The 16,348-nt window shown below is 42.9% G+C and overlaps 2 protein-coding genes and 2 non-coding genes across 7 annotated transcripts in view; 2 read left to right on the top strand and 2 right to left on the bottom strand.

The window, feature by feature from the left end:
- Positions 1–625: 625 nt before the first annotated feature.
- Positions 626–698, bottom strand: TRNAT-CGU (transfer RNA threonine (anticodon CGU)). Its single transcript has one exon. It is a non-coding gene; the product is annotated as a tRNA-Thr (tRNA).
- Positions 699–1,851: 1,153 nt separating this feature from the next.
- On the top strand, positions 1,852–1,924 carry TRNAT-CGU (transfer RNA threonine (anticodon CGU)). The gene has a single exon. It is a non-coding gene; the product is annotated as a tRNA-Thr (tRNA).
- Positions 1,925–5,913: 3,989 nt separating this feature from the next.
- LOC119176378 (uncharacterized) overlaps positions 5,914–16,348 on the bottom strand; it is a 43,923-nt gene continuing 33,488 nt past the window's right edge. For all 4 annotated transcript variants that reach the window (XM_037427630.2, XM_037427632.2, XM_037427631.2 and 1 more), the window contains one exon: positions 5,914–6,141. The gene's annotated coding sequence lies outside the window, so the exon portion shown is untranslated. The remainder of the gene's footprint in view (positions 6,142–16,348) is intronic.
- LOC119176809 (uncharacterized) overlaps positions 8,894–16,348 on the top strand; it is a 68,041-nt gene continuing 60,586 nt past the window's right edge. Inside the window, exon 1 of the mRNA XM_075877535.1 lies at positions 8,894–9,049. Within this exon, the coding sequence (XP_075733650.1) occupies positions 8,900–9,049 (150 nt within the window). The 5' untranslated portion in view covers positions 8,894–8,899. The remainder of the gene's footprint in view (positions 9,050–16,348) is intronic.

Genomic DNA, 16,348 nt, shown 5'->3' with positions numbered 1-16,348 from the left:
GTCATTCAGTTATAAAAGTCATCCTCATAGAAGCGCTACCGAAATGAAATCATCGGACATAGTGGGAAGAAATGCCAGAGAGTGCGATGATCGTCATTGTCGGGAAACTGAGGAGCATCTCAGGTTTGGTCATGTATACAAGCTGAAGGGAACCTCTCGTAACTGTAATCAATTAAAGCTGTTAACAGCCAGGTATTTTTTTTTGTTCGAGTCGTGTGGCTGTATTTTGCCCTAGAAAACTCATGCGTGATGTCACTACGTGATCGCGTTGTCACGAGATGTCGATAGAAAACCCCGTGATATGAAGTGGTCGCAGAAACGCCAATGCCTTAGCCGGAAGGTGAGTGAGTGAGGGAGGGAATAGAGTTTTATTTGGTCTGGCAAAACGTCACGTAATCTCGCTCTGAAAAATGAAGCCCAAGTGTTTGTTGTATATTATATATATATATATATATATATATATATATATATAAGGGAAAGAAGTGTATACCTAAGGGCTCGTTTTTCCGTGTTTTTAACACAATAATAATGAGATATAACAGACAGTAATGCCAAGGAATGTACAGGGGAAGTTATTAACAATAATGGAATGTAAATAAGAAGAAAAGTGGATGAAAAAATTACCAACTGTGAGCAGGAATCGAACCTACGACCTTCGAATTACGCGTTCGATGCTCTAACCACTGAGCTATCACAGCGGCCCTCCCTCCATCCACTTTTTTGGGTTTATCTGTGAATTTAGAAGTAGGAGCGACAGTCAGCGCCATCTATAAGCCAAACAACGAGTGTGAAAACACTCTTATGCGCATGTTTGGCGTCACGTAGCACGTGAACTTATTATGAGCGGGCAGCTGATTAATTGTCCCTCTTATACAACCTAAACACACCAAGTCTGCCAGTACGAGACCCTCGTTCAATGAAATAAGGGAAAGAAGTGTATACCTAAGGGCTCGTTTTTCCGTGTTTTTAACACAATAATAATGAGATATAACAGACAGTAATGCCAAGGAATGTACAGGGGAAGTTATTAACAATAATGGAATGTAAATAAGAAGAAAGAAAAGTGGATGAAAAAATTACCAACTGTGAGCAGGAATCGAACCTACGACCTTCGAATTACGCGTTCGATGCTCTAACCACCGAGCTATCACAGCGGCCCTCCCTCCATCCACTTTTTTGGGTTTATCTGTGAATTTAGAAGTAGGAGCGACAGTCAGCGCCATCTATAAGCCAAACAACGAGTGTGAAAACACTCTTATGCGCATGTTTGGCGTCACGTAGCACGTGAACTTATTATGAGCGGGCAGCTGATTAATTGTCCCTCTTATACAACCTAAACACACCAAGTCTGCCAGTACGAGACCCTCGTTCAATGAAATAAGGGAAAGAAGTGTATACCTAAGGGCTCAGTGGTTAGAGCATCGAACGCGTAATTCGAAGGTCGTAGGTTCGATTCCTGCTCACAGTTGGTAATTTTTTCATCCACTCTTCTTTCTTCTTATTTACATTCCATTATTGTTAATAACTTCCCCTGTACATTCCTTGGCATTACTGTCTGTTATATCTCATTATTATTGTGTTAAAAACACGGAAAAACGAGCCCTTAGGTATACACTTCTTTCCCTTATTTCATTGAACGAGGGTCTCGTACTGGCAGACTTGGTGTGTTTAGGTTGTATAAGAGGGACAATTAATCAGCTGCCCGCTCATAATAAGTTCACGTGCTACGTGACGCCAAACATGCGCATAAGAGTGTTTTCACACTCGTTGTTTGGCTTATAGATGGCGCTGACTGTCGCTCCTACTTCTAAATTCACAGATAAACCCAAAAAAGTGGATGGAGGGAGGGCCGCTGTGATAGCTCAGTGGTTAGAGCATCGAACGCGTAATTCGAAGGTCGTAGGTTCGATTCCTGCTCACAGTTGGTAATTTTTTCATCCACTTTTCTTTCTTCTTATTTACATTCCATTATTGTTAATAACTTCCCCTGTACATTCCTTGGCATTACTGTCTGTTATATCTCATTATATATATATATATATATATATATATATATATATATATATTGGGGTTTGCTATATCCGGCTGCCTTCGTTAATTTTGTGACCATTCTCATGAGTGGGTCCAACTTATTGTTATGAAAAATCCTAGCGTATACGTGGGAGCTTTTTGTGATTATTGGGAAGCGATCCCTACATCACTTGGAGCAAGGCACCATATGGTAAAGCTAGAACAGAATAGCTATAGGTGGGCTATTTGGTATCACACTCTGATACAAAACTGTAAGCGCAGAAGACGCAGAACGATGAAAGGAAATGGGTCGCTGGTGGTGGGGCTTACCTCCTGCGGTCTGCATTTCCGATGGAGGCGGAAATGTTGTAGGCCCGTGTGCTCAGATTTGGGTGCACGTTAAAGAACCCCAGGTGGTCTAAATTTCCGGAGCCCTCCACTACGGCGTCTCTCATAATCATATAGTGGTTTTGGGACGTTAAACCCCACATATCAATCAATCAATTACCTCCTGCGGCGTCTTTCGTGCTCAAAGTTTTTATGCGAGTTGGAACAGTCCTCGCTTTCAGTGAAGCATTAGTGTGCGCCGGCACTGATGTAGCCATGCGTACGAAACAACGCTAAGGCTACGAAATGCATTTCAGATACTTGTGTTTAGGATACGATGACTGGCCAAGCGTGCGAAGAGCGGTTGTCAACCAAAAGACGACAGCTTCGCGGTCAGCTGTGGCCAAGTGCAGTGAGACAGAATGCTGAGCTGACAAGCCACACTGCAGTTGTGGCGCGCGTCGAAGTACTGAGCACATGACAAACAGACGCCGCATGGCGGACCTCAAAACAAACGTCGGGGCGATAACATCAACGGGTTCTGTGCACAGCACACAAATACGCGTGCTTGTCAGATGGCAGCGGGCGTCAGTTAAGACAACCTTCACAAGGCTGGTAAGTGCACGCGACTCCATTCTGCGGTTATCGTCGTCCTCTATCGTTTTTCTCGTTTCCTGCGGTTTCCCTTTATTTTTCAAGTTATAGCCGCCACAATCAGCGCTTGCAATGCAGTGGGGTCAGCCTTACCCAGGCCATGTTTGTAAAGTAACCTTTCATCATAGAATTGTTCGCAATAGGTTGTTTTCTGTTAACTCTGACACTGTACAGAATATTAACAAAGGTGGTCTACCGGTGATAAAGAGCACTTAAGGAACAATAACTTTGTATATTAGCGGCCAGGGTCTGAATCCACAAAGCTTTCATAAGGTGGAAATATTCGTAAGGAAAACATTTCTCTAATGCTGACGCTGGACATCTTATAAGCGGTGGCGGCCGGCCAATGTCATATATCAAATACCAAGAAAACGCCTTTATTTGGGGGTCTAGTTTACTATACTGACAAAAACTTTCTCTTGCTACCGAATGATGAGTTGCTGTGCGAATGGTTATTTTACTTATTTGAGGTCAACATCAAGAACAATACAGAGAAAAACGTCTTCGTAAGAGCAGAAACAGAAAAGCGCAGTGTTTGTATTCATTGCTTTCGTTAAAAACTTAAACAAATATTTCTCCGCTTTGCGCATCCTACTTATATGCTTAAAGTAATATTCTGGAAACATATAGAAGACTGAAAAGACAGACGTGAGATACGTGCTACAGAATGGGGTCTTCGTGCGCGTGCTAATTACACTCGTACCTAAAGTATGGGGGACCCGATTCACACAATTTCTCTTTGCTTATGACAATTGCTTCGCTGAAGACCCGTAGGATCCCTCATGCAACCGTTCAAGACGACCCGATGGCGAAACCTGTCAGGTTCGCCATAATTTAGACACCTTTTGAGAAGTAGCGAAGTACCCAACACGTGTCTGTAAGTCGAAGCGTGCACCTTTGTAGCTGCACATTGTGTTGATGCTGTGCCTGATGCTGGTGAATCATATGTGAAACCTTTGTAATAGGCGGGCCGCTTTAAGTATATACCTGCATCGTTACGTTATTCACATGGTGTGACGCATTGTGGGGTTCTGCACTACTGATCCACAATGCTTCATCGCTTAACCTGACTATTTTAGACCAACATAGCGCCTATATGAGAACTTTTTTCTGCAGAAGTTTCAAGTGCTGATGTATAGGTGGTAAAATGCTTGACTGCCACGTAGAGAGCTATGGTTTAATACCAGTTTGAGCCCTGGTTTTATTTTTTTTTGTTGTGTGCGAGTTCACCTGACTTTTCATACCTAACTTGGCGTTACACGTATAGTTGGAATGTGCTAGATATCCGTCTAGGAAAGCCACACGGTGCCTCATTCATTTCCCTAAGATGACCAGGAGGCGAAAGCCATTTTATTCTTTTTCGTCTCACTTGATTGTGTTGATCCCGGCCGGAAGCTTTCCGCTTCCGACGTGGACGATTGATATGTGGGGTTGAACGGCCCAAAACCCTCATATGATTATGAGGAACGCCGTAGTGGAGGGCTCCGAAAATTTTGACCACCACGGGTTCTTTAACGCGCACCCAGCTTCCAACGTGGTTGAATTCGAGAAAGTCGGTAGCGTACCCAACGGGGTTTCGCACGGCTTCCAGGATTAGAAGAATTGAAGAATTTCTGTACCTCACGTGGTTTCGTAGTGCCTACATGATCAGATTACCTCCATGATTGCCTCACCATGGGCAACGAAGCCAAGTGATGAAGTCATCATGTGACGTGATAGTGGCGTCATAGGTGTACGCAACACGTCATAGATGATGTTTATCATGAGGTCGCTGACGCTGACGCCGACGGTCACTATTCATGTTTCATGTGGTATCTACAGCTCTCGCCTTAGACGATTTGTAGCGTTATACGTGTCATGAATTCGGGCACCTGTTTCCTGTCTGCGTCTTCGTAATTATTTGATACACACTGTTCACCTCATTCTTCTTTTTTTACCTCTGGGCTCACTTTCTGGTACTGTAATTAGGAAAAGGTTAATCAGAGGGTAGGAATTTATACCGTATAGGGCATGCTATAATTTCACTGGCCGCATGTACTGACCTATCGCCGCCCAGGTGACGTTCTGCCAACTTTCAAGTTTGTGTGGTAGTTCTCACACTACGCCAGCTTGACCTCATGTGTACTAGCTTTTGCGTTTATTTATTCAGTTATTTACTTATCCAGATATTGTGATTTCGATAAAATAACTTCAACGTCTACGTTTATTGTTATTTTTGTTTTGATTTGGACGACACTTCGAGTGGCAGGGCACACTTAAATAACTTAAGCTCATGAGTTGCAGTGCAAGTATAAAATACTAAAACATGGCTGCTTATTGCAGGTTTCAGAAAGTAATCATTAGAAGACTGTTGTAGAAATTCGCGAGAAACTCGTACCAAAAGGGAACCAGTATACTTGATGGAACAGTACCACTTGGTCGATTAGCCGGGATGAAGCAGGAGAGGTAACTGATCGAAAGACTGCACATTGAGATTTAATAAAATTTAAAATATTTCACATGAACAGGAGCGTCATGAGCTATACAGAGACGTCAGAACCTTGCAATTAGTCAGCTGCAGTGGAGCAGAGGTTATGGGCTTCGGCCGCTGACCCGCAGGTCGTGGGTTCGACATCGGCCGCGGCAGCCACATTTAGATGGAGGCGAAATGCCAGAGGCCCGTGTACTGTGCGATGTCAGTGCACGCTAAGGAACACCACATGGTCGAAATTTCTGGAACCGCCCACTAAGGCGTCCCATATAATGATATTGTAGTTTTGGGACGTAAAACCGCAGATATTATCAAAATATAACCGCAAATCTAGGTATAAGAAAATAGGCTTACTTTTTTTTTCTTTTCAAGTACAGAGGTCTTAACAGTGGGCTAGTCGTAACCATTTTTTGAGGTCACAACGTGAAGAACAAGCCAGTACACTCGCTCGATACATGGAAGCTTGAATGGAAGCTTGAACAGCGCTTTATTGCTACATATATCGGCCATTGTGCAATGGTCACCGGATCGTGCGCTTCAAGACCTTCAGTGAACAAACATTCTAAGATTGTTATGGAAGACGTTAGTGGTAGGGAGTATAGCTTCAGCTGATGCAACGTTGCGTGAAAGAATTCTCGTGGCATGTAGAACACTAGGGGGCATCTGATGGGTGGGACAACCTGCGCAGAAACAAAAAAAGAAAAGCAATCAAGACCATATTCCTGGCGCACAAACATACTTTTGAATGGATGATTGTACCTGGCAGCATACCTACATAAACAAAAGATGCACAATAAAGATCTGTTCAGGCATTGTAACGCTGTCACCATGAAACCTAGTGTGTATACAGTTTGTCCCCTGCGATTGATGAAAGACAACGAGCGTGTCGTGTGGTTCTCACTTATAAGAAGTGGAAAACCTTCGTTTTCGATGGGGTGGGAGTCGAGTCGTGTCGAAAAAAAACTTTATTACGAGAAAATTTTGTACCTCTTGAACCCGCTGGGTCACCACGCGACCACGCCACACTCAAACGTTCATCGTTAGTGTAAGCCCATGACGTCGGCAGCCCGGCTAGCGGCGATCTTCTGCGTTGCGGGGATTCAGACCATGTGGCAGTTTCCCAGTATCCCTGGCATGAAATCACAGGGGAAAATCGAACGCCACCGTGGAGGTTTCTCCGGTTGGCACACGACGTATGTGAATCAAGGAGTGCCGTTCCTTATTCATCAGTGCATTTTCTGTCATACACCTATGCAGGCAGCTACACAAGATAGCGATGATTATGAAAAAGCTTCATTAATGTCCAATAAGTCGAACTAGTCGCCCAAAGTGGGCCGTGTCCCACGTTGGGACCAAAAGACCTAGCCTTTCAGCTGCTTCGCTGGCCCGTTGGACTGTCCAGTCTGGAATAAATAAATGAGGTAGACGTATAGCCCACACGGAGAAACTGATAGTCCCATACAAATCACTTTGTGCCCTGAACTTGTTTGATTCATATTATACAGGTGTGTTATGAACACCTCTGGGCTTTCCCCTTTTCCTGGTTGAGAATACCACGAAAGAAGGGGAACAAGCTGGCAAAATGCACATAATATGGCTAGGACTACACGACTTCTTTGCGACTTTAAGGGCAAATAGCTCATTCACTGAAGCTTGCTCAAGGATATGTGCGCAATAACCACACAATTCTACTTTGGCCAGCACGCGTCACCATGGTAGGATGCCATATAGAAATCATATATTTATGCGCCCCAGTCGCTCTGGCGGGCTTCACGCCAAGTTGATTGATGATTGATTGATATGGGGGGTTTAACGTCCCAATACCACCATATGATTGTGAGAGACGCTGTAGTGGAGGGCTCCGGAAATTTCGACCACCTGGAATTCTTTTACGTGCACCCAAATCTGAGCACATGGGCCTACAACATTTCCGCCTCCTTCGGAAATGCAGCTGCCGCAGCCGGGATTCGATCCCGCGACCTGCGGGTCAGCAGTTGGGTACCTTAGCCACTAGACCACGGCGGCGAGTTGGCTTCACGCCAAGTCACTCTCTACTTATGCGGTTTTACTTAAAGCCGTATGACGTAAGAAAGGGAAATACAAGAAAATGGCCGAAGAAGAAAGAGATAAAGAAAGCGAGAAGTTGTTTATTTATTCATGTACTGTTATTTTGAAGAAACTCTTCATAGGAAATTAAAGAGGTCTTAAATGTTTTCTTTTTCTTTTTTGCTCTGTTCACAACTGCCGTCTCCTCATGTGACTGCATAGAGACAGCATTCACTGCGGAAATAGGTGTCACCTCTATGAGCGGTATTTTAAAATTTACTTCGGTCGCTGCTCGTGTGCTGGATTTAAAAACGAGAGCCAGCACGCTTAGTTTGTTTTCGCACCGTGTGTCACATGTGCGAGAGCGTCCGTTGCTTCGGTTCCGGCGCAATTAGTGCGCTCACATAGAGTGTTCACCCAACCAGATCACCTTCTTGCCGGCTTACTGAGTATCTTCATGGTTACGTGAACGCAATGGCGTCAGGAGTGTTTTGTTCCGCCACAGAAAGCGCTTTTCTGTGACGACTCTTTTTAAATAGGAGAAAAAAGTGGATCAAGGAAGAAGTGACCGAAAACACCGTTATTGCATGTGCGCGAAGATTTGCCTTAACGCTCCAGGCTGTTGGAGTCATGTTACTACAAGATTTACGAAACTGTACCGCCTCTGTTTGATTATATACCGACACAATAACAGGAAAAATGGTAAATGTGCACGGATTTCCCCGTTTTCGATTTCATTTCGTTATTTACGGCGACAGGTACGTTCTTTCGGCTTTTGTTCGATTGCCTCGTCGCGGTGGTCTAGTGGCTAAGGTACTCGGCTGCTGACCCTCAGGTCGCGGGATCAAATCCCGGCTGCGGTGGCTGTATTTTCGGTGAAGGTGAAAATGCTATAGGCCCGTGTGCTCAGATTTGGGTGCACGTTAAAGAACTCCAGGTGGTCAAAATTTCCGGAGCCCTCCATTACGGCGTCTCATAACCATATGGTAGTTTTGGGACGTTAAACCCCTCATATCCATCAATCAAATCTTTTGTACGATTTTTTTTTTGCGTCGCACTGAACTTCGGTTTTCTGTTTATCAAACCTTGGAACATTCAGATTCATAGTGCGATCGAACAACCGTCGACCCGGCGTCGTGTAGCTACTGATCGAAACAGAAGCGACGGGGAAAGTAGGACGGAACAGGAACTCCTCGCCGCTTGTGACGCACAGCAGCAAGAGTTTCTCAAAACATTGCCGCCTCTTACCGCCGCTTTTGCGAAAGGAGCTCAACGGAGCTTTCCCCGCGCGAGCCGGCGTAAATAAGGAAAGGCGAGCCCACGGAAGAGCCTAACCCAATACTGGGGCGAGGGTTCACTTTCGCTTCCTCCGATCAGCGTGTGTTTATACCGATGGTCGCTCGTGTCTCGGGAGCGCGACCTCAGAACCGGTACGGACCAGAGCCGCGCGTGGCGAGAGCAGGGCGCGTGTGCGCCTCCTCTTGTGCCACCCAGAGGTCGTGGTCGCGTGGGAGAACGCCGTCGGTGGACCAGACGTCCTTGGTGAGTCTCGCGTCACAGGGAGAGGACAGCCCGACGCTCGACCGTATCCGCGCGCCCACCCTCTCGGGACACCCCCTATAAAAACCGGGGCGCGCGCGCGCTCGCGAGATACGCCGCGTCTGTCTCGGCCAGCTCTGGCACGCTGTCTGTCCACAGGTACGGGCTTTCTCTATACGCTGCGCAGAACTGTGGAGGTGCCCTCCATTGAGAGAGAGGCAGTAACGGAACGGCGCTCATTTCTTCCTTTTCCCCTTTCAAAAGTCACTTAATCTCCAGACGTGGCCACTTGCTTCCCGAGCGGCTCGCTGTTGACAAGCGCATGCATGACGCGACGGCTGGCGCAGCGAACGAAGAGCGTTACTGGTATGAGTATAGCGAAACAGTAAAAAAAAAAAGAGAAAAAAATCGGCACTCAGTATTCCATTAAAACATTACGCACAGGCCTGCAATTATTCGCCCACGACACGAGTTTCGTGCCGGTTCCTAGTTCTGAATGATTTCGTTGAATATTTACCAGCTGCCCAGTGTTACATCGAAGTATTGTAAAAATATTCCGTGTTACCGGAAATACAATAGGTGACAAGCATGAGTGAGAAAAAATAAGAAAAAGTGAGGAGAAGAAAAAAAGTATACAGGCGTTGTTTTTAAGATATTTGGCAGACCTCTTTCTTTCATACGGCACATGGCCGCTGTGAAAAAGAAAGGACAAAATTCATCCTACTTGAACAGAAAGCATACATTTGCAGTTGCGCATAAATATTTATGAATTTTAATGCAAGAACGTCTACCGTTTCGCTCTAATAAGGTGATTTCTGTGGTTTTCAGGGTTGCCGTATTTACTCAAGTGTCATTATGTGATTGAAACAAATAACTTACTGTCAAACGTCAATTGCTAGAGTAGTTTCTTCGACTCTACAATAGAGTGTAGCTGGCCAGTTTGTCATTTTAAGTATCGCAGCGTCATTATTATTATTAATTGTAATACAAAATATATCACATATGGGGATGACACTGCTTCTTTTTGGCTAACGGTGTACACAAATTTAGGTGCCTGCACTGTTATAATATGAAAAGAAGACCTGATTGAAAGCAAGAAGGCAAGAAAGAAGGCATAAAATTGTAAAACAGAAAGATATCACGCATTATAAAAAAAGCACCGCAGTGATCAAGAAGAAAATAACGGACAATTACCTAACGCGCACAGCTGATAATAAAAGTACAAACTGTTGAAATTGTACATTACTTCAAATGCATCCTTGTGGCGTTCGGCGCCAATGCAGATAGATGCCTTGAGGCTAATGCACAAGCTTGGTAGAAACATTGTCTGGGTCAATTGAGCGTCGGAGTTATATGATCTCTCGCAGAAGAAGATATTCTTCATTTTGAATTATCTGGTTTGCTCAAAGCCAACTTACTGCGCGGTTGGTGATCTCGGCCACTACGGCGGTCCCTGAGCAACAAACATTGGTCATAATGCAATGCAGACAAATGCGGCTAACATTTCCGAGAGATACATTAAAGATTGTTATCTGTGCCAATGTTCCATATGAAGACGTAGTGAAACGAAACATAAATATCCTGCTCACAAAAAGGAAACATTAATATGAGACAAGTAAAGGTGAGCCATCAAATATTCCAATAGACCATCTGATATAAGGAATGCAATTATTCAGTTTCTATTGTGTTAGATCAAGTCAGTATGAATGTTTTAACCTTGGGTAGTAGTTTTATTGTTGTTCCAGTGATCAGCGAGCGTTGTACAAAAGCGGTCCTGAGATTCGTAAAAAAATGTGCTATAGACCATGACATATATGTTGTGTTTACAGTTTCATTTTGATGCCACATTCATGGCAATAATGACACAAAAGAGGGGGCTATCGCGGTAGTATAGTGGCTAAGGTACTCGGCTGCTGAATCGCAGGTCGCGGGATCAAATCCCGGCGGTGGTGGCTGCATTTTTGATGGAGGCGAAAATGCTGTAGGCCCTTGTGCTCAGATTTGTGCACACGATATAGAACCCCAGCTGATCAAAATTTCCGGGGCCTTCCACTACGGCGTCTCTCATAATCATATGGTGATTTGGGGGCGTTGCACCCCACATATCGATCGAAACTTGAAGCACACATGTGCAAACTGTGATCGGGTGAAGCGCGGATACCGAAATAAGCAGTCACTCTGTCCATCTGACAGCCGCGGTATCTCAGAAATGTGTACAACAGAATGCATGCAGTGATGTATATTGAGTGTTTGCGTCAGTGCCCTAGTTTTCGCATGATAAATGTCTTAGAAGACGCAGCAGGGAAGAAGGAGAACGATGCATTGCCGGGCCACTTTGTCGATCTTTCTCGTTTTATTTTTATAACTGTGTATGTGTTGCGCTAAGCTTTCACAAAACCAAACCGTCTATTCTGACAGGCCACTAAAACCCCGCCTTTGGCAGCATCCCAACCATACAACCTTTCACGTAACATTAGATGGGTGCGGTCACATACCTTATCTAGACGTCCATCTCTTAGGAGCTTACAAGCCGCGCACAAGGCCGTGTTGTCTTCATAGTGTCGAAGCCTTCGCTTCGTATATGGCAAGCCGTGCGTTTGGGCTAGCGAAAACGTGAAGCTGCGGCTTTTTTGAGTGTGGTGTATAGTTCCAAAACTTGGCAGCTGGTTCATGTCTGGGGTTTTTGCGCCACCTAAAGGGCCTAGCACGGGGTATTCGCAAATTAAGTTTCGTCTCACATGATTAGAATTGAAGGAAGAGTGTGGTGCCTTTCACGTTAAAGCCCGCAGCTTCCCCGGATAGTTAAGAGGCTGCCAGAAATTTTGGGGAAAATATTCACAAGAAAAAAAATTATACAAGCAGGAATGTTTGGGGCTAATCCTAAGTCGAAATTTCAGGAATCACCTAGACAAATGTTTACACTTCCTTGCAATACGCCTGTAGCGTGCAAGAAATAAGAACATGAATTGATATCTGAAGATCGGTTGAACGCATTTGACAGCAAAGCTTTATTCGCTTCTATCTACCTCAGGGGTATTGCTGGCTTACCCAGTAAACATAATACCATCTATCCACTATCACAAGCAAGGCAGAAAAATCGGCAGCACAAGTATATTGATGAAGCTCCTGTAGAAAGATTATGAACAATATTCATTTCGCCGTCTATGTTATATTCGAGAACTATATAGAATGATGTAGGGGAGGGCAGGGCAGCCCTTTTTTTTGCATACGGCTAAGTCTATATGTGTAAATAATAGGTGTCTCAGCTAACTCAGACAAAGAATTAAAAAAAGAAAACGAAAATTGTGCTCGTTTACTTGCTTCATATCAGAGTTAGTCGTTTGGACATGGAACCTGTATTCTTTTCATTACTAAGCACCACTTGATTAGCATTAAGTAGCCAACCTTTTTATTCTTGCACGAATCGGTAAAGTATTGACTTTAGTTTGCAGACCACCTCGAATAAAACCAGGATCAAGCATTTATTAGGCAAGCACATACATATAAAATGGTCAGATGTCCCACCTCTCACTCTCTAGGTGGTTATGTAAAGGAAAAAAAGATAAAAGTGCCACTTGCCAGAAACAAAATTCTGACTGCGCCCCTCGTTCACATGATTTAGTTCTCGTTCCTCGTTCGGACTGCGATTAATCATTCAAATATGGCATCAAAAAAGGGCCACCTATTCCCAATAAACCATTGTAAGATTTACACCAAGTAAGACGGGTATCAATCCTGCAATATATTGAATTCAACATCAGAAGGTACTTTAATGACAAACGCTGTCATTACGACTGACATTTCGCATTCAAAACAAAATCGCAGTAATGACATTTTCTTTTCGCTCTGGGCTGCTTGTTTTCCACTATAATTTCAAAACTTCACTCTCGTATTTCTGAATGAAATTCTAGCTGTGGTGTCAGCTCCATAAAAATTAATTCATCACTAAGTTAGACTTGTCATAGCACAAGGTTTTTTGTTCTTATGTTAGCGGCCTACAGTTAATATTTGATTGCAATAAATTTTATATCGAGGTATTCTACTACGATACAAAACTAAAGGGCATGCTAAATACACTCACAGTATGCATATTCACATAGATTATGTGTGCGCAAAAGCCACTATGGTCTTATGGAGTCTTACGCACCATTTGCCGTTTGCGACACAAGAAACTAAATGTTTAGCTTACAAAACGCTTATTAGACCAATAATTGAACAAGCAAAAATTGTCTGAGATCCATTCACGGCTACAAAGATATCAAAAAGTGAAAAAATTCAGCGTTTAACAGTCAGGTTTATATTTATTAAATATCGGTGGACAGATTCCCCATCTCAACGGTGTGTACTAGTGGAACTACGTGCATGATTCAATCTAGGACAAAACTCGAAAGACTTAAGTATCTACCTCATTATTCATGACCATTTTCATATAAGGTATGCTGAATATTTTGATATTTTTCATACTGAAATTTCTAGATATTGCCATTCAATGTTTATTCCTGCACTTGCTGTTTCCACCGATTGTTCTAAGTATAGCTTTTTCCCAAGAGCTATCAATGAATGGAATTCATTGAGCGATGAAGCTGTTTCAAGCTCATCCATAGATATGTTTTTAAAACACCTAGCACCTATCCTCGTTTGTAATTAACATTGCTTTATTTGTCTCAGCATGCTCTAGTGGATTCAATGATTAAGTTCTTGGTTGCGTTTGTAGTTGGGTTTTTTTATGACTTCATTATTGTCCCCTAATTTGTTGCTTCTGATTATATATGTTAACTATGCTCTGTTCTTGGAAGGATCGATATATGTTTTCATGTTCTTCTTTTTCCACTCCTGTAATAGCCCTATGTAAGGGCTGACAGTATCCGTAGATAATTAATAGCAGAGATTAAAACTCTTCGGCTGCTGGAGTAGTTACAATTTTCACAAAAGGTTAGAAAGATGGTATGTTTTATAACAGACGTATGTATTTTCGCCGCTCCACCCTTCACTGAACTGTTTTGACCAAAACAGGTTGGTCTTTGTGATCAGTTCTGAAACGTTCAGTTTTGTCTAACGCGCGCTTTTGCTAAAAGACACATGTCGCCGAATAGCTGACTCCTGGCCAATCGCGTTAGCGGTAACGAAATTTTCGAAAACTGAACAAACAGCAAATGGGCTCAGGAGCGTAGCTAACGAGAAAAGGGGGGGGGGGGTTCTAATCTTCCAACCCCCCAAAAATTTTCAATATTGCTCGCGTATATACTATATGCGCACACATGAACAACAAAATATGATGACCTCCCCCCCCCCTCCACACCCCCGGAAAAGCAATTTATGCTTCCGCCCCTGAATGTATATTCGACATTCTAGACAAATTTGTGTATATCTCGTTCATGAAAAGGAAAAATGGGTGGTTGTCAGTATTCTCTTACGAGAATTTTCGCCGTAAGGCATTTTGCGAATATGAACCCAGGCGCCTTCTGTAGTTAAAGATAGCCACATGTGATCACGCGTTGTTGGTGATAGCGGTGTGTTTACACTGGGTAAAAAAAACAAAACAAACGAGCACAAGGTTCCGTTGTCGCTGCGAGTCATTTACGGAATTCAGTGGGCCTGCAATCCTTTTATCGTACACAGTGCGGTGTGTAAACCGCTGCGCCGAACGAAGGGTGCACGCGTCTTTCGTGCGTTAGACGTTGGGTAACATGTAGTCACTTATTGCGCTCGTAAAAAGCAAGAAAAAAATATGTCGGTGTTGTCTTCATTGCACCTCCATTTGAGAAAGCCACCTCGCGTGACTGCTGCCTAGCAAAACAACAGTGTACCGACCCCCTGCGACACAACGGACGCCTTCTGTGCTACTGCCGGTGAGTTCCCGAGAGTACCGCAAATGATGATGCCGCTGGTTGGCCTCCGTGGGCTCATATCTCGATAAGGTCGCGCCTGTTACGATCTGTAATACAGTTCGCGCTTTTAAACTTAGAACTAAAAAAAAGATAAACTTAATATAAACATGGCTGCACGCCATGCGCCGACGCTTTCACTCCAACAAAAAGCCCTGGAAGAGGCCCCTTAGAGACTGCGAGGTCTCCAGGCGCCATTTATTTACCTTCCAAGCTTCCCCTCCTACCCATTCTCCTTTTCAGTCAGCAGGTTATTTCGGGTGTCCGCATGAACGCGGCAGTTTAAACGGTCTTTTCTCCTTCACTACCAACAATAAGCTTGCTAGCACACGGAAAGTATAATATAGCCTCGCTTAAATGGACTCTAACTGGAGAAATTAGAAGAATGCACTTCGGTATTCGTATCTACACAAAAAGTACATTAAATTTGATTTAAAATAAACAAATAAAAATATCAATAAAGGAAGCACTTAGACACCTGAAAATACTAACACTGGGAAAAAGGACAAGTAAAAGTTTGAATTATATTCACATACTTTCAAGACAGTCTCTCACTCTTCTGAAAGTATAGTTCTCTCAAGGCCTCTATGTGAAGTTTGGCACTTATGAGCAAAAAATATGCTCGGAGCAGATCGAAACTTCTGCCATTTTATCCACGTAGTGCGCTCTGACGGTAGTAACATATGGGCTGTTTTTTTTATAACCACAACGCACGTTGGCTTTCCTCACCAAGACAAAAATGCCTATAGCGACGTATTTACTTTTTAAACAGACTGTCTAAAATCTCCAATCACGCAGCGTTTCGATGTCTTTATTCCGCGTGACATTATTATCAACCCAAATGAGTTCGATAATGCGTGAGTGCGTGTATTTATTCTCGTTGATGAAACCGACTGACTGAGGAGATTATCAACACGACAAGCAATGTGACACGCGAATACATAGATGAAATAGATGATCAGGGTTTCGTCTGGCTACCGTAATAAAAATTATAAACATCGAGAATAGTGCAGCATAGGAAACAAAACAACAATTTATTTATTTAATCCTAACAGTTTCAGCTGGTGGACCAGGCTTCTTCGGAGGATCCTCTGCACCAGCCGAAACTGTTAGGAATAAATAAAGAAATCATTGTTTTGTTTCCTATACTGCACTGTTGTAAAAGTATATATATATATATATATATATATATATATATATATATATATATATATATATATATATATATATATATACATATATATATATATATATATATATATATACATATATATATATATATCATTATATATATATCAATATATATATACATATATATATATATATATATATATATATATATATATATATATATATATATATATATATATACATATATATATATATATATATCATTATATATATATCAATATATATA

This window comes from Rhipicephalus microplus, chromosome X (genome assembly GCF_043290135.1).
Source record: "Rhipicephalus microplus isolate Deutch F79 chromosome X, USDA_Rmic, whole genome shotgun sequence".
Lineage (NCBI taxonomy): Eukaryota > Metazoa > Arthropoda > Arachnida > Ixodida > Ixodidae > Rhipicephalus > Rhipicephalus microplus.
This window is presented reverse-complemented; position numbering and strand designations above follow the sequence as displayed.